Source organism: Penicillium macrosclerotiorum, assembly GCF_028827735.1.
Source record: "Penicillium macrosclerotiorum strain IBT 26536 chromosome Unknown utg000010l_segment0_segment0, whole genome shotgun sequence".
Taxonomy (NCBI): Eukaryota; Fungi; Ascomycota; class Eurotiomycetes; order Eurotiales; family Aspergillaceae; genus Penicillium; species Penicillium macrosclerotiorum.
The window spans coordinates 1-17,290 of NW_026643089.1; the positions used below are offsets into that span (position 1 = coordinate 1).

General features: G+C 48.8%; 7 protein-coding genes across 7 annotated transcripts; 5 read left to right on the forward strand and 2 right to left on the reverse strand.

The window, feature by feature from the left end:
* Positions 1-23: 23 nt before the first annotated feature.
* N7462_009715 (autophagy-related protein 17) lies at positions 24-1,661 on the reverse strand (the record flags this gene model as incomplete). Its single annotated transcript, XM_057081429.1, has 1 exon — positions 24-1,661. The coding sequence occupies one exon, from the start codon at positions 1,659-1,661 to the stop codon at positions 24-26; it is 1,638 nt and encodes a 545-aa protein (XP_056928469.1).
* Positions 1,662-3,538: 1,877 nt separating this feature from the next.
* N7462_009716 (uncharacterized protein) lies at positions 3,539-3,919 on the forward strand (the record flags this gene model as incomplete). Its single annotated transcript, XM_057081430.1, has 1 exon — positions 3,539-3,919. The coding sequence occupies one exon, from the start codon at positions 3,539-3,541 to the stop codon at positions 3,917-3,919; it is 381 nt and encodes a 126-aa protein (XP_056928470.1).
* A 491-nt stretch (positions 3,920-4,410) lies between these two features.
* On the forward strand, positions 4,411-6,117 carry N7462_009717 (putative C6 finger domain protein; the record flags this gene model as incomplete). The annotated part of the gene is made up of 1 exon (XM_057081431.1): positions 4,411-6,117. One exon carries the CDS (start codon positions 4,411-4,413, stop codon positions 6,115-6,117), a length of 1,707 nt encoding a protein of 568 aa, XP_056928471.1.
* Positions 6,118-6,582: 465 nt separating this feature from the next.
* N7462_009718 (putative ubiquitin-specific protease UBP12) lies at positions 6,583-11,277 on the forward strand (the record flags this gene model as incomplete). The annotated part of the gene is made up of 5 exons (XM_057081432.1): positions 6,583-6,627; positions 6,848-8,453; positions 8,512-9,848; positions 9,902-10,550; positions 10,616-11,277. 5 exons carry the CDS (start codon positions 6,583-6,585, stop codon positions 11,275-11,277), a joined length of 4,299 nt encoding a protein of 1,432 aa, XP_056928472.1.
* Positions 11,278-11,928: 651 nt separating this feature from the next.
* Positions 11,929-12,999, forward strand: N7462_009719 (uncharacterized protein; the record flags this gene model as incomplete). Its single annotated transcript, XM_057081433.1, has 1 exon — positions 11,929-12,999. One exon carries the CDS (start codon positions 11,929-11,931, stop codon positions 12,997-12,999), a length of 1,071 nt encoding a protein of 356 aa, XP_056928473.1.
* A 1,195-nt stretch (positions 13,000-14,194) lies between these two features.
* On the forward strand, positions 14,195-14,481 carry N7462_009720 (uncharacterized protein; the record flags this gene model as incomplete). Its single annotated transcript, XM_057081434.1, has 2 exons — positions 14,195-14,294; positions 14,354-14,481. The coding sequence occupies 2 exons, from the start codon at positions 14,195-14,197 to the stop codon at positions 14,479-14,481; spliced, it is 228 nt and encodes a 75-aa protein (XP_056928474.1).
* Positions 14,482-15,550: 1,069 nt separating this feature from the next.
* On the reverse strand, positions 15,551-16,910 carry N7462_009721 (putative endo-arabinanase; the record flags this gene model as incomplete). The annotated part of the gene is made up of 3 exons (XM_057081435.1): positions 15,551-15,613; positions 15,727-15,755; positions 15,815-16,910. The coding sequence occupies 3 exons, from the start codon at positions 16,908-16,910 to the stop codon at positions 15,551-15,553; spliced, it is 1,188 nt and encodes a 395-aa protein (XP_056928475.1).
* Positions 16,911-17,290: the final 380 nt, after the last annotated feature.

Consider the following 17,290-nt stretch of genomic DNA (forward strand, 5'->3'; position numbering starts at 1 on the left):
ATCTCTCATCTCATTAGATCACATCAGACGAATTCTCGACTCCGTGCTTTCATACGCGCATATGCTTTTTCAACGACGTCCTTCGGTAGGTCTGGAATGACTTCGCCTTCGACACTGTCGTCTGTAATGCCTACGGGAGCGCCTGAGTCAGTTCGTGGTTGGGGATCGCCTTCCTCAACATGATTTCCATCCAATTGGCCTCCTGCAGTGCGCAGGAATCGGACTTGCATGGGTGCATTGGCAATGCCTGGCCAGATGTCTGAGGGTAAGAAATCCCCTTGCTCGACGCGGAAGGCAGCACGGGCAGCAACATCCTCTTCATACAACTGTGTTAGTTTGTGTTGAGTGTCGCGGAGGACTTTCTCCATTCGTTGGCGGAGATGACCACGGCGGGCCACTTCAAGGATCAGACTGTCATAAGCATTCAGGAACCCATCATACAGGGCGTTTAGATCAGCTAGTTCGGCGAGACCATTGTTGAATTGGTCATTTTCTCCATTCCATACGGAGGTAAATTCATGGGCCTGCAAGATGTAGTTGGGAAGCCGATTGGAAGCCAGCGTAGTGAGGTGATTGTGGACTTTCAGGGTTTCATTCGAGATGGCCAGGAGGGCGTTGCGTTGCGTTATCACTTGCTCGAATACTGTCTCCATATCTGCAATTCGATCCTGGATTTCGATAACCACCTCATCCGCCTCTGGCGCATCCTTGATGATCACATTGACCATTTCTTCATATTCTGAGTCTGTCATGGGATCCAGTGGCGCATTCAAGTTGGCGTGGATTTCTTCGCCAATCTTAGGCATTGCATCACCGCTCGCTTGAACCTCCGTTGAAATGTCTCCCGTAATAGACCTCGCAGCCGCACCACCGCCTTCAGTATGTTTCACGGCTGTCACACAGAGGTCAAAATGTCGGACTAGTGATTCCAGCAAACCCGCCATCTCTTGGGCATTTTCTTCCAAGGCGTGAATCATTCCGGGCATAGTCGACAGGGTTATAACGACAGGCTCTGATGTAGAGGACGAAGATGAAGAGGCAGAAGGGCGCGAGGTGGCCATCTTGGTGGCAGTCCGGTAATGCTTTAATGCTTGCCTTATAGAGCTTAATTCATGGTCAAACTCTCGGTTGGAGCTATCCAAGGCTGCTCTAGCGGTGTTTGTACGGTCAATAGAGGATTTCATAGAAACGTGAAGCTCCTCAACTCCGCGCTCATCGACAAAGTCATGCAGCGATTTTGCACCTTCATCTTTAGCGCGAAAAGAAGCATGAACAACAGTGTTCCTGAGCAAATCCAAGGTACTCCTAAGCCGGATATCGGCCGCGTCCAGGTTTTTTAAGGCGTTTGCAAAGTCTTCTCTCCCGCGGTGAGAAATGTCTTCCACCTCCGACCGGACATTATAGAGCAGCTGCAATTGGTTATTCAGCCCACGACGGAGGAAGCCTGTCCTTGAAGAGACAACTACACTCTCCTCAAGAGCAGCTCGAGCAGATGTCACAATTTCATTGGCCCTCCAAACATGGTTGATCGAGGAGAGTGAACGTTTAGCCGCCAGAAGATGCGAAAGCAAGGTATCCAACTGGAATTTAGACTTTTGTTCGATGTGACGAGGCTGGTCACGATTTGGCAGCGAAGAAGTTGATGACTCAGACGACGCCATAATATAAACCCGATTGTCGCTGTCCAAAGCACGTGTGAATGAGGTTAAAAATGAAGCAGAAACGTCGAGAGTCGCAGTGCGTCGGGGAGGGTCGGGGAGAGTCGGGTCGATATTAAGTCAAGTTCAAATTTGACTACCCTGAGTTCAAAAAATTAGTACTGAAGGATATAAACAATGCAAGTGATCTTGAGGTTGAAGTGTCGATCGCCGCAGGAGTTCAACAAGCTGCCTCCAAGCTCCAAATACAGCGCAGCAGCTCATGCTCTTCTCAAAATGCCTATCAGGGCTTCAAAATAGCTCAGATAAATCCAGAATGACATACCTAGTATTAGAAAATAATTTAGAGGCCAATATTCAGTCTGTGGGAAAGCCAAATAGCTTCATAGGTGGAACACGTCAACGGCCATCGATATTACTTCACAGACACAACCAGGACTATGTGAGTAATACAGCATCTGTCCCAAACTGTACAGTGTGTGATATTAGTTAATGCAATCCGCCAAAACCATAAGGAGGAGCATTTGATCGCTGAGGACCCTGGCAAGAGCAATAGCATATCATGGTGAAGATGACAAGAGGTTCATTTACGGCGGAGATATCACACGTGATTCCATATGACCTAGTCGCCGAGCTTCGTGGCTCACGGGTGAAAAGTCTCACCGCCTTCTAATTCCAGCTTCCACCTGCGATGGAAGATACCCCAAGGGACCGTGACAGATTGTGATGTCAGGCCGATCCATGAAATTCTGGTCAGCCGGAACATATCATCCCTAGCCCCATAATCTAATGCCAATCACTATACTCCCTTATGTTCATCACGGTCAACACCATATCTAGATAGGATAAATAGACATCTCTATTCAGATATCCTGTAGAAAATTCATTTGCACTTGGTAGTTGCAAGGCTTCAATCAACATTCATGAAAGCACAGTGATCAGGGATAAATAATAAGAGCTTCTTAATACTTAAACTGATACTATCAGCGGTACGATGACCTCTTTCCTGATGTGTATCATTGAACCTATGAAAGTTTTTGACTGCACACTCAAAATAGGCATGCGACGCTTTCCCTTTGGTCAACTTCTGTTGAATATGATTGTCCCAAGCAGGAAATGAGAGGCCATTGAATGGATAACTTGACCTTTCCAGCGCATTTGTGCGGACGCCCTACATCCTGCTGTCGGGACTTGCGCCTAGTCACGCTTCTTCGAGTTATTCAGAAGTCTTATCGTGATATAGTTGTCTTCCAGAGATCATTACATTCAGTTGCCGAATTTAACTTCGGCAGCAGACCCGCTTTCCCCATGATGGAAGCGGCGCCAGGAAGGGAAACAACTAAACTCTTTCTAGATAGCCAACTTCTGGGATAGGAGAAAGCTCATCTCATTAGGGATGAGTACATCCTGTATGGTTTGCAGCTGGTGGTAAATAAGGGGAACGAGTCTCTGGTGAGATGCCATTCTTCGTCCTTCCTTTCACCCTCCATACCACTGCCTGTCCTAACTTCAACTTACTGAGACATATTCTTGCTTTCGTCAAATTATCTAAGCAAAGTATCTAAAGAGAGGCATCCATACCTCGTTCCTGCCATGTCTCGCATTTCTTTTATCACTCCTTCCAGCCCTGCCCCGGCCCATATGGGCGAGATCTATAAGGGGGCGAACTGTACAAAGTTCAGTCTGGTGAGTCCATTCTTCATGTGAGCAAGATTGGCAAGAGGCTTAGTGCAGTGCCAGAGATCAAATTCGAAGAAACTACGAGTCCTCTCCCGGGCATCAATCTTTCTCCTGAAGCAACTCACCCACCGGTCCGAAGGTCTCGACTGGGAAAGTGGTGGGCCAATCTTTGGGCTCGGCCTTTAAGAAATTGGAAAGAAATGTCAGATAAGAAGAAGTTAAAGGTTATGCTTCTGCTCGGTTTACCTGTTCTCGGGTTTATCGCCTGGTTCATTGGATATATGGCCTACAAGGGTCACATGTTCTGGGAAGAAGCGGAGTTCCAAAGGGTCCAGGAAGAACAGAAGATCAAAGAGAGCACCATGTTTCCCGAATCCATTCTCAAATCCGATCAGCAAGAGGTTCGGAACAAGAATAAGTGGAGCAAAGGGTACATGTACAACCGTCGAGCTCTGCCAATTAACTATCCGGTCATGATCATGTCAAGTCCAACCACCTCTCCAACCGAGATTACGTCGCTCTCAACTGTATCTTCCGTCAAAGTTCCAGTCATGAGAATCAGCGTCCCTTTTACATCTTAGTTTCTAAGAAGGCATCTCCCCAAGTCTTCTTATGTGTTTTTGTTTTGCTTTTGTTTTTACTTCTGAATTTATTTCGTCTGTTCCCCCTGGTTCTCATATCCCTCGAGGAGATATATTTCTGAAAGAAAGTGATTGAGTGGTTGGCCTCGAAGTGATGTATGGTCACATATCTGATCACTCTTTGTACTTTTCGATATGTTGTTTAATATGATTGATTTGTGACCTGGTGGAGAATGGAGCAAGAGGAGGAAACCCATCAACTTGCTATGGACTTTTTTCTTTTCGTTAAGGTTATTTGATAAAAACTTTCAATGCTGACCTGTTCTTTAACCATGGAATTAAATTGATTAACTATATTTTTCAATCCGAAACCACTCACTTCTCGCCTATATCAGAACCTCTCAGCTTAGCCTCATTACCTCAATTGAAACTTCCCTCTTCTCCATCCCACTCTTCCTCCACACGACAACCAACCTTCATTTGCAATCAAGATGGCATACACGATTGAAAGGTTGGAGAAAGCCCGCAGGCTATTTCCCAGCCATACACGGAAATACTACGAGTTCGAAGACAAATACGACTTGAGAAATCGAGACCGCCCGCACAATACCGTCATCGGCTCCTCCTGGGTCGACAATGATGACGATGATGACTACAATCCTCGACAGCCTCGACTGAAGAGAAAATTGCCCTCTGATCATACTCACAGATCTTCCAGAGGTCGTTCAAAGCGCGCACGAAGCCTCTCGCCTTCCTTGGCACCTCTTCTAGAGACAGACTGCGGGGCTGAAATACAACCCTTGCCTTCTATCCCAGTCACCCTGGGAGACCTGGGACCTTCAAAGTGGGACCTTGTTTGGAAACCTCAACATGAACGAGATCCAAATCAAAGGCACTTCCTCCGCCCTCGCCAGAGGTCTCCTGATTTCATTTCGTTGGCCGATCTTAGAACCCCGCCAGAAATGACTGATGTGCCTCATGAAGCCATTGTCCCCAACGGATGTCTTGCGTGTCAAGACATTAATTTGGACTGTTCTCTGGTACTAGAACCACTTCACTACCCTTGCCGGAACTGCAAGGATGACAAGTGTGACTGCTTGCTTGAGCCTCCACCTTTGTGGAAACGCACTTGTGAGAGTTGCAGGCTACGACGCCCCCGACGATGCTCATACAATTTCAGGGACTATGACCACAGTCTACCATGTCAAGAATGCCGACAACACGGATTCAAATGCATTGCCGGTCCTGCGAAAGGTCTGCCGCCTCTTCAACCTTGCGAGACTCCAGATATTGAGACCATAAATGAAACGCAGCTTCCTGGGCCGAATGAATCCCCTGCCTCCCCTGGAAAACGTGTGGGCAGCGGTATAATGAGTCCGCCGGAGCGAGGCGAATATTCTGATAGCTGGGTAAATTGCGATGAAAAGAATAATGCGGGTATCCGACCCTCGGAGTCCTTGGAATCCCAGAAAGAGTACCTGGGTGGCAAAGTGCATCGTGTATGGACTGAGTTTGCACATCCATTAAAGGTCCTACATGTCCCGCCAAACGACGGATCTGAGCCGTGTCACTGGTGTAATAACTTTGCCTATGGAATCCTGGGGCTTGGAGTCAGAAATCCTGAGGTTTTGGACTTTGGTGATGGCAAGTTAATCGAGCTAGCAGATGGCCATCAAGGGGAGGATAAGGAAACCAGCCGCATGTGCCAAGCTTGTGTCTTCAAAAGGCTTGAAATCATGAAATGCTCTCATATTGACATCGTTCCACTAGCGGGGTTTGATTTACCAGGCAGACAATTTGATACAGCTCGTGCCTATCGTCATCTAGCTCAGGCTGGTGAGGCGTTGTACAATCCAGCATCAGCCGCATATGGGGAGCCTTTCAACAACACAAGAAATCCCTGGTGCAGTCTCTGCAAAGAGCCTGCATTTTGGTGCTGCAAAGCTCCGCATTCTTTGAGTCAAAGTGTTTTAATTGCCGGTTATCTGTCCTACGATCTAGGATGCGAGCTTGTCCTATGTGACTATTGCGCCCATTTTACAAAGAGATTCCAGGGAAATTTAAACAAGGTGGTGCAATGGGGTCGAAGTGATCCTCAAAATGGGACTGAATATCGGGCTGATGTGGAGTATATCCTGACTCCTCTCGAGTCAAACTATTTACTTCGCCAGATTGAGAATCTTAAGCAGCTGGAATGAAAGCCTTCCGAGTCCGTTACCAAATTACGACATTCATCTTCTACAGCCCGCTTTGCTTCTGTGGTTCCTTTCGCTAACATACTATGCCCATGTTCTCGGGATTTTCCAACAACCTCTATTCAGTTTGTGCTTATATCATACACTATTTCAGATCAATATCAAATGATTCTCTTGACCTAAGGTTCTCAAGTCAGGACATGTGTTGCCTACGATTTTAGACATCTTAGTTGCTGCCTAAGGACCACTATTCTCTGGATGATACCAACAAAGATCACCAGTATGTCAAATCTATATCGTTTCTATTGTGGAAGTTGTTGTCTATTTTGCACTAGGCTCCGCTCACTGCTCTCTGCGGCCTGCAGTGTTTGTGCTGTTGGGAAGTATATAATTCGATTCACTCACTTCTATTCTTTCAAATTCTAAGCTCACCAATATTCTGTATTCTTCTTCGTTTCTAAGAAATCTATGCTTCGGAACGACCTGCGCCGGGGCTCCCCACATCTCGTTCTTGTTTGTGCTTCGTCTGCTCATCCCCGATAGGGTTTCTTCCCGGGGCGGAAAAAAAACTGAACGGCTCCGGTTTTCTGCCAGCACAATTTGCTACCAACATATTCTCGCTCCGACTTCTTCTTTTCCTGCAAGAAGAAGGCTGCTGCGGGGAACCATTTATTCACCTCTCATCCTTTCTTTTCTCCCTTATCTCCCCCGAGCTGCCACGTGTTGTGTGCAGCTCACAGTCACGACGTCTCCCACAAAGCGTCGCAAAGTTTCTCCAGAGCCAGGTCGCAGCAGCCCAGGAGAGACACAACGTCACGGCCGCTCCGATCGCCCATTTCCCCCGTTGCCACCACGAAGCTCTTCATCTACTTCGAATCCTCGGAGCAAGAGCTTGTCCGTGTCACCTCCTCGCTACGTCCCCGCCCATCTGCAGTCCCACGTCGCCGGGACTCGACTCCAGCCCGGTGTCCGCTCGCCCACCCCCGCGACCGCGACCGCCGGACTGACTCTCTCGAGCGAACACTCCGAGATGCCCTCCGAACCGCAAGACGCCACCTCACCGACGAACGGTGATGGCCGATCCCCCTCCCCCGGTGCGAAGCGCCCAGCTTCAGAGATCGCAGATTCCGAGCCCGAAGGCGGCGTAAGTACAATTCGTGACGATGGCGCTTCGCCGATGTCGATCGATGAGCAGGTCGCCCAAGTGAACGCCCTGATGATGCAACCGATCGAGGACGGCCAGAAGGGCTACGTTCTATCGTCCACCTGGCTGAAGACAGTTCTTGCCCGAAGCTCGACGCACATGGACAAGGCGGATAAGGAATCACTCGAAGCCGAGCTGGGTCCTGTGGACAACAGCGACATCGTCCTTGACACAGATCCAGTGAATAGCAACTTTAAGGACGAGAAAGGAGAGCCATATATCCCGTTGCGCCCGGGGTTGCAGTATGGCGAGGATTACGAGATTGTTCCGCATGAGGCCTGGGACTTGATCATGAAGTGGTATGGTCTTGCTAACCAGTCGCCTATCATCGTGCGTTATGCCCACAACACCAATCCTTACGGCGCCGAGAACATCCTGTACGAGCTCAACCCTCCGGTCTTCACCATCTTCAAGCTCTCCAACCCCTCTGGCGGAACTACACCTCAACTGCTGAAGGAGAAGAGCCTCCCACCTGTCAAAGCGCTGGCTGGCCGGCAAACCAATTACCAGAAGTGGTTGCGGCAGGCCAAGGAGTTGGCCGGCATTGAGATGTCAACAAAGGTCCGTGTGTGGAAGATTATTGGTGGTCTCCCAAGTGTCAACCCGTCTACCTCAACTACCCCAGCTGTTTCACGCACTGCCTCTCCTGCGCCTTCCTCTGCCCTAATTTCTGCCTCAAGCCGGAACTTGCTGGTCGACCTGAACACATTCCTGTCTTTGAATGAGGGTAGCCAACGCGAGTTGCTCGAGGCCAAGGACCAGACAAGCAACCCCAATTATAACGGCAAGATGTCTCTCACTATGGCCGGCTTAGTGGGTACAGATGTCGTTGTCCTTGAGGAACAGGTAGGTGGATCGAAGGGTGGAGAATGGGTTTCCGAAGCTTCAACTCAGACCCTCAAGCGGCTTGGAATTCCCATCAATAAGCCGAAGGAGAAGATCACTGCAATTGTAACCAAGAGCCCGGCGACCAGTGGCCGATCAAGCCCAGATCGGGAACAGTCCCTCTTTGGCAAGAAACCCCACGGCCATCGCCTTGGACTCACTGGTCTGTCGAACCTTGGAAACACTTGCTATCAAAATGCGGCGACGCAATGTGTCCGGAGCGTTGAAGAATTAACTTACTACTTCCTGGGTATGGGACCGATCTATTGTGTCTCCTGAAGTTCATTGATACTGATTTAATAATCTAGCGAATGCACACAAGAGGGATCTGAACCCGTCGAATCCCCTTGGATTCCAGGGACAGCTCGCAAAGTCGTACGGCGGGCTCCTGCAGGGCATTTATCGTGATCCACCTCCATCGTCCTTCAATCCCTCAAAGTTTCGCAACCAGGTCGGCCGAAACAACCCCACCATGGCAGGCTGGGATCAGCAAGATAGTCAGGAATTCCTGATGTTCCTCCTTGATGGTCTCTCCGAAGACCTGAACCGCATCTTGAAGAAGCCATTTATTGAGCGGCCGGATTCGACAGATGAAATGCTCCATGATCGCAAGGCACTCGAAGACTTTGCCATACGATCATGGGATATATACAAAGCCCGCAATGACAGTGTCATCACCGATTTGTTTGCTGGCATGTACAAGTCGACCCTCGTTTGCCCCGCGTGTGACAAGGTCAGCATTATCTTTGATCCTTTCAGCAGTTTGACCTTGCCTATTCCTCAGTCCAAGGTTGCCTACAAAGAAATCATTCATCAGCAACTGGACAAGCCTCCAAAGAGGTTCATGGTTGAATATGACAAGTCCGACACAATCGGCGCCTTCAAGTCGGCCGTGGCCGCCAAGCTGAATATCAACCCTAGCCAGCTTATCGGAGGTGATCTGGTTGAAGGAACCTTCTGGGAAATCTATGATAAGGACAAGCGGCCTTACAGCGACTGTAACATCAAGGAAAAGGATCCTCTGACCTTCATGGAGCTGGATGCTCTCCCAGAAGACCGTATTCTGGTTCCTCTATTCCACCGGCAGTCTCTACCCTCTGCGAAGGGCAGAGGCGTGCATAAGCGTGAGGCGTTTGCTCTGCCATTTATCCTTTCTTTTACTCGGGAGGAGGCCCAGGATCTGAAGGCCATTTACCAGAAGATTCTTCGCTATGTCTCTACAATGACCACACGGGACATACTCAATGAATCGGAGTCGGAAGACGACAACGAGAATGAAGAGGACGACATGGATCAGGCCCCCGAGGACTCTGACACGGTTGTAATGAACGAAGAAGATGCCCGGTCCGCAGATTCCGGAATCAAGACGACCTCTGTCGAAGGTGAAGACAGCATTGTAGATATCTCTATGCATGATGCCTCGCAGACTCCCAGCGCATCCTCAACAAAGGATGCAGATGCAACTGACGAGTCGCCTACCCATCCCCTGGCCGGTGTGATCCCACAAGGCCTCCTGGGTCTTTTCGAGATGAAGATTCTGAAGGGTTATAACGAAGGCAAGCTACCCACTGGTCGCTATATGTCCGCATACCAACAGTATGACTCTATCTTATCTCGCTGGGAGACTCAGAACCCTTCCCAAAAGGTACTTATAATACCCTACTTGTTTCGGTATGGACTGAACTAACTCTTCACCAGAACTCAAGCGATTCGGATGACGATGATAGCGATGCACGCAGCAATTCCGATGCATCTGACCAGCAAATTAATGGCATGACTCGGAAGCCGCTCGTCAATCCCGGTGAGGGAATCATTCTAGACTGGAACGAAGAAGCACACGATGCGCTCTTCGGCAAGTTCAACAAAAAGGATTCCCTCCGTGGCGGGTCGACTTTCGATGATATTCCCTTCGTTATGGACCAGGCGCTTATGGAGCGCCGTGCCCAGCGCTCTGCTCAGGCTAACAAAGGAGTCAGCTTGGACGAATGTCTCGACGAGTTCAGCAGGGAGGAGACTCTATCGGAAGAGGATGCGTGGTATTGTCCACGCTGCAAGGAGCATCGTCAGGCTCGGAAAAAGTTTGAGTTGTGGTCGGCCCCCGATATCCTAGTCATCCACCTTAAGCGTTTCATGACCCACTCACGCTTCTCACGAGCCAAGCTCAGCACCAATGTCTTGTTCCCCATTGAGGGACTTGACTTGTCCGATCGCATCTCTGGTCCTGCTAGCGACAAGTCTGCAGTGTATGACTTGATCGGTGTTGACAATCACTCGGGTAGCATGTCTGGTGGTCACTACACGGCATTTGCGAAGAACTTCATCACGGACGACTGGTGCAGCTTCAACGGTATAGTTTATCTCTATCATCTCTTTCTTGGTTATTTCATCTGATTTATTAACAACTCACTTCAGATTCGTCCGCTTCCGTGTTCCGAGATGTAACTAAGATGCAAACGCCACAAGCATACCTGCTGTTCTACCGCCGTCGTTCTGATCAGCCTCTAGGCGGCCCTGTTCTTCAAAAGATTGTGAACAAATTCAAGAATGGCGAGGATCACACCGCTGAAAACTCACGATCCGGTTCGCCTTCGGGGGAAGGACAGCGCCCCGGCGACTCATTCCACAATGGGTCGTCGACCGTCTCAACCGCAGCCGGAGCAGCTCCCCGAGTGGGAGGTGGTGGTTCGGGGGCGGCGAGTCCGGAGACGAAGGAGAGTGATGACGAAGATGAAGAGTCACACCACAACCCGCTGGATGATATCTTCTCGGCGCCCTCGTGGTCCTTTGATCGTGCCGCCACAAGCGGTGGTTTTGGAGCCATGGAAACTGTTCACCCTGCCTCAGAAAATGGGGACGGTGATTTGTTCGGGGACAATGAAAGCAATGAGGCTGTCGATGATGGAAACTCTGACCTTGAAGATCGGATGAAGGAGCTTGACAACTCGGCCCCTGTCTCAGACCACGAAGGCTCTTTCGAGGATGTCCCACCTCTCCTGGAAGATGGCTCGGATGATGAACTGCCTGTTGTTGAACTGCGTGTTGGCGAGGATGAGAAGATGGCCTCTGATCTTTAGAACAGGACCTCACGCTCGTGAGGTACGCTTCGGTTTCGAAGTATTTCACATTTCCATGTTTCCTTATGTACGGAGGTAAGGGAACGCGTGCATACAATTTTCCATATCTGTTCATGATGGCGAATGGCGTGTTTATAGGACATACAAAAAAAGGGGTGTCTGCTTACCTGCGAATTTTATAATGATCATCTTATGATCATGAATGTTCATGTTGCAAGAGATGTTCCTGATGGTCTTCATTTCTGTTCTTGTTGTTTTAATGTCATGCCTTTCCTTTTCTGTTTATGACTGCCACTGGATAACATACTGGGCCAGGATCTGGATCACGTTCACTTCGGTCATGTTCGCTTGTGCATGGCCGCTTTTCTTTGTCTTTGCATGATGGGCATCCATAGCCTGCAACCTGGCATCTAGGACAGAAACAGGAAATGTATAGAATGGTTAGAGCCTCACGGCCTAGAAACCCAGTTATTCTACAGCTACTTCCATAAGTCTCATAAGTATACAGTAAGCACATGCTGTCACATGCAAATCTGGCAGTGTTGTTGAGTCTCGTCACTGATTACCCGTTTGGGAAGGTGTTTATGAAAGGCTTCATTTTCGCCTCAGGCGACGATCGCTCCTCCACGCCTGCACACGCACTTTGTCAAAATGTCTCGTCCCTTCCCTCCTGTCAACCTCTCCCTTGCCGAGGCCTTGGGTCTGCCAACTCTGCATCCAGACTACTTAAATGACTGTGTGGAGATCGTGTTTCCACCCCAGTGTGAAGACCGAGTCCCACTTTTCGAGATACCTCATTCCCCTTTGAGCCTTATCCACGTCTATCATCAACGGACTTATCTACTGCCTCTCCAGATCTATTGCGCATGTCTCATGGAATCCAGGCATGTACCTCTCATGCGACCAATCCCATCACCTGAATCCTCAGATGGAATCTCCGGTAATGCTAGACGTACCAAAATGCCGCCTCTGAGAAAATTCCCTCCTCTTGATGCCGCCGCTCAGCGACGTGCACTGTCCATGCAAAGTGAGAGTGATATCAGCGTTCTGGATCTTGGGCCACCTCACTTGTCGAAGGAAAAGAATCCTCAACCCACACCTCTCTCCGATACTCTCAAGACAGTGCCTCACTCGCCTGGGTCTCTGACTATTTTTGGTCACTCCGATAAGAATAATCTGCTTTTTGACAACAATACAAATGAACGATCAAGCTCTGGCCACCATTCGTCTGCCGGGAGTCCTGTCTTGAGCGATGCCCTGCACCCAAGAAACTCCAACCCATCTCTCATCAACGAGAATAGAAGCCTGAACGTCACCAACTCAGAGAACTCGCGCGGAAACCAGCACTCTATCGCGCCCTTCGGATTCAGCCCGGGTGTCTATAGTGGCCCACTGGTTGGCAATGTGCATGGCTATGGCTATGGCTATGGCTACAGTGTCAACGCCTCGACTGAAGATACCTTCCATATTCCTGATGAGGCCCGAGTGGATAGAACTACAACCCAGGCTTCTGCCCGGCTCTCTCGCCCTCCTCATTTTCCTGGTTTTAATGCCGTTCCAATGACCAACACTGGCAGTGACATGCGCCAGCGCCAGGATCATCGAGATAGTGAGGATCAGGATGAGATGGACACTGCGCCTGATGGGCCGCATCGCGAGTCTCAGACTGTGCAGCACAAAAATATCCGTCTGTGCAACATCAACTGCAGGGAATCTCTATGAACGGCCTGGAGGAAATGAATTTAAATCATGAGTTATGATTTGTCAAGAGAGAGAAGTCATGATGATACTGAGCGAACTATTCTTACTCAACTAGCTATTCCTACTCGATTATCTACTCTTAGACAACTTAATACTTAATTCAGAGCCATCATTATGCAGTTTTGACAAATCTTTCCCTGTATCTTAATCCATTTGATAGCGGCCATACCTATCAACCTTCGTTGTTTAATTATATTCAACTTTATCACTTCACATATTCTCCCTTCAAAATTCAGTGATTTGGCCTCGTCTAGACTAATCTTCCTAGATCCCAATGTGGGTTATTAGTCTTCCTCTCCACTTCCGAATACCCTATCACATCTTATTTACCTTGTCTCTCACCTGCATAGAAAAAGCTGCCAATTCATCAATCTTGAATTCTATTGAAATTAAACCCATAAGATTGTTAAGAGGATGTTAGGAGACTTGACCCCAGATCTGCCTATTGCAGTTCTGTGTATATCAGTTTTTTGCAGAACAGAAACAATGAATGACTTGGACCCATTGTCATTCTTTTGCAGCTTCTGTGTGGCTTGATTTTTTTGGTTCTCCGGAACCTTAAACTGCCATTGCTTAATCTTCTGGTCATGATTTAAAATTAATATAATCGAATCGTCAACGTCATTCACATCGTTCACAATGAATACGAGGGATTTCCGCAAAGCGATGCTTTCAAATCAACAAAATTTGATGCATCGAGATGATCTGGTTCTCAAATGGAGAACAATTAGAAGAACAAGTATTCCAAGTACGGCTCTCACCGGGTCTAGTCCTCTTTTCTGGAACGTTCATGACGCCATCTCGATGCCGGTGGGGCATCCCATCGGCGATCCACCAGATCGAACCCTAACCCCGCCTTGGTTAGCACGGGAATCATACTAACACCCCCCAAACGGGTGCATCCTGACAACTTCGCTTTGGCAAAAGAAACCTGTTTTTCCAGCAGGGATATGGGTGATGTTAGTAATACAGGGCATGTCACCTTGCGCGTCAGCATGACGCGCAAATGTCCAAAGACAATTGTATCCTCAGATATAAATACCGCGCTGGGAGTCTAGCCGTAGAGCCTTTCTCAACGACACCCTTGAGTTATTCCTCATTGCAACTAGCAACCATTCAGAATCTTAAATTTAGCTCTTAACCTTGAATTTCAACCATGTCTTCTGGTTTTGACCGCCAGCCCGAGATCGTCGATGACGACTTCGAGGATGAGGGCTTTGAGAACAATGAGCAGCTCGATTCTGATGAACAGCTCGGTTTGTACTGAAAAGTCTTGACTTTGCCGCATTCACTGATTGGCATGTGTGATTACTAGCCGCCGATGATCATGAAGCCATCAACGAGTCGAACATTGTTGCCCCGGGTTTACGTCACGCAAAGCCTCAACGTTCTACCGGTTACCGCGAACTTGACGAGGACGATCTCCCACAGCAAGCGAAATAGAAGGTTCAATAAGATGATAGTTGTCTCATTACAAATAGCCAGAACGAGGGGGACAATGTAGGTGTGTTATTAGTATTTATCATTTACATGTCGCAAGTCAAGCAAACAATACAGTGTGATCTTTGAAATGTGCTCAGAATTCTTTCAATTGTTTGTATACGAGAAGAGATGCCGTGAACAACATCGGATGGAAATGGGGAGGAATTTCTTGCGATATTTACCTCAATCAGGATCAACCCTCTTGTTGGAAGACTCCGAATGGGAGGATCGTGGATCAGGCCCTTAGTTGTGGGCATAAGGCGTCCTTCGACGCCAAGAGAGTCGTTGCAATCATGAAAGATGTGTAGTAGTATCGAGTCATGGATACATTGCTATTTGCAAGGCTGCGAGAATGTTTCATACCTTATCTTTATATCTGCTTACATGCTACTTAATCGAAAAACCACCTCTCACCATGACTCACGGGCTCCGGGCCGGACGCGGCAAAAGGCACCAGCAGAGCGGGAGTCGCAGAACAGCTATAATTCATGAACTTCAAACTGAGGCTGACCAAGTGGATAATTTTAATCAGTTGACAGTGGGGGCAAATACCAATCACGGAGAGCTATATATATTACCAAGTAATGCTCGGACTATGTAACTCAACACAGGCAATTGGATATACGAGGTATGGAATCTCGAAGGGATCCCAACCGATAAAACAAGAGCGATTAAAGAAAATAATCAAACACACAAATAATAACCATGCAACAAAATAATTCCATCTCCGCACAAAATGCAAGTTGGGAAGTTATGGAAGAGTTTAAGAGAGTGAAGTCGCTGGTGATGGATAGCGGAGTAATCGATCGCAGATCAGATTATGTCGAACAAAGAGAAACCAAGAAAATCAGGTGAAAGTCTATTGCTGGCGGTTTATGTGCAGGTCTATTGGCGGTGTATAAAGGTGGTATAAACAATCAATGCGTGTACGGCTGATCGATCATGTGGGAATGTGACATCGGAAAGATTATTGTAGAGAATGAGGTCTGGTTGAAAAGGGCGTGCAATCAATCACTCAGGGGTCGATCTCTCACGCCTGTACCTCGGGCCATCCGTCGACATACTTGAGAGGATTGAAGCCAAGGAGGGCGTCCTGAATAGGCGTTAGCAGATATGTATAGGCGAGGTCAAAAGGGGAATTGAAGAAGAGTGTAAATATGAGAAGTCATGATCTCAGTATCCATGTCTTTTGGGCGAAGCACTCACTTGAAAATCAACTCCTATAGAGGTGTTTACTGTGATTGAGTCAGCAAGAGTCTCGGCCAACAAAGCATGGAATGGGAACTTGACTCACAGTAGTGGTAAAATAAATAGTCTGTGTCACCAACAGTAATTACGCCTTGACCTCCAGGAGCATATATCTGGTACTCCTGTCCATTAACCCTTTGAGTGTTGGTGCCATAGACAATCGACCCGCCGCCTTCGAGAAGGGAGTTTCCATCTTTGTCGACAAAGCCCCCATGTGGGCTTGTTGATCGACCCACTCTAATGCTGTATGCATTCTCAAGAGCATCTGTGAGCAATGACTTCACATCAGTGAAGCCACAGCAGGTCCCGTGGCTAAACCAGAGATAGTAATAACCGGAATTTTGGGACATGTAGGAGCCTTCAATGGGATGTGGTCCGGTCGGGTCACCTTTCAAACGAGTGGCCTCCAGCTCGGGATTTAGTCCACCAATGCTGGCCGTTGCCTTGTTGGGAAGGAAGGCAAGTTGATAAAATTCAGGGCTCTTGGTATCCGAAGGGCGGACCCAGACCTCGTCGAGGCGCACTTGGTAGATCCCTGTCCAATAGCTGCCATATAACAAATATGCATCCTGACCGTCGTTCAAAGTCACAATGCTGGGGTCAATCGCATTAGAGCGGGTGTAAGGGGCGACATCAGATCCATCTCCGCTTCCTGTCTGTACAACGGCTCCGAAGTCAGACCAATTTCCGGCACCAGGAGTGGCAGAGGTCGCAACGCCGACAGCACTGTCCCGAGACCCTGTTCTGCTGACAGAGTAGTAACAGTAGAAATAGCCATTCATCTGGGATTGAATGACAGTCGGAGCCCAAGGCCTCTTCCGGGTTGTTCCACCCTTTTCAATGATGCTGTCGGCCTCTAGCACGCTGCCCTGGTATTCCCATGGACCTGCCAAGTCGGGAGCACTGTAAATTGCGATATGGTCGTCGATAGTGTAAAGATAGAAGGTGTCACCATGAAGCAGAATGGTGGGGTCGTGAGTATTCTGCCTGGTGGTATGCGCTTTGTCGCCCCATGCCTGTCGTGGAGCTGGAAAAGAAGTATGCCCATCGTCCCTGGTCAGAGCATCCCGGGCTGCATGAAGGTTTACACTGAGACTGAGGGCGAAGGAGAACAGAGAGACAAGACCAAGTAGGACGAGCATCTTCAACCAGCGTCGGGAGAGGGAGAATTGGCACCGAGACCAAAAGCGCCGTCCTGTGCGAATGCCCTCTACATAACGAGAAGCCAGCCTCGCCAGCCGTGATAAATGTCGGCGCCATAAGACCATCTCGGCGGTTATGGACCCCTGCAATCATCGTTTTCAGAAAGGGCGCAGCGCGGGCCATGGGCGAAGGAACGGTCTCACGATCCTCAAACGCCTGAGGGGCTCGCCGTGAGGGATGCAACGCGATCCACTGGTTATCGCCAGCCGGGGGTCCACTGCGGGCGCATCCCTGCAAGGGACAGTATACGAATAGGAACACCCCAATGGAAGCGCCTGCTGTAAGCGAGTTTTGTATCTTGGGGCTGTTGGGGTCGGTT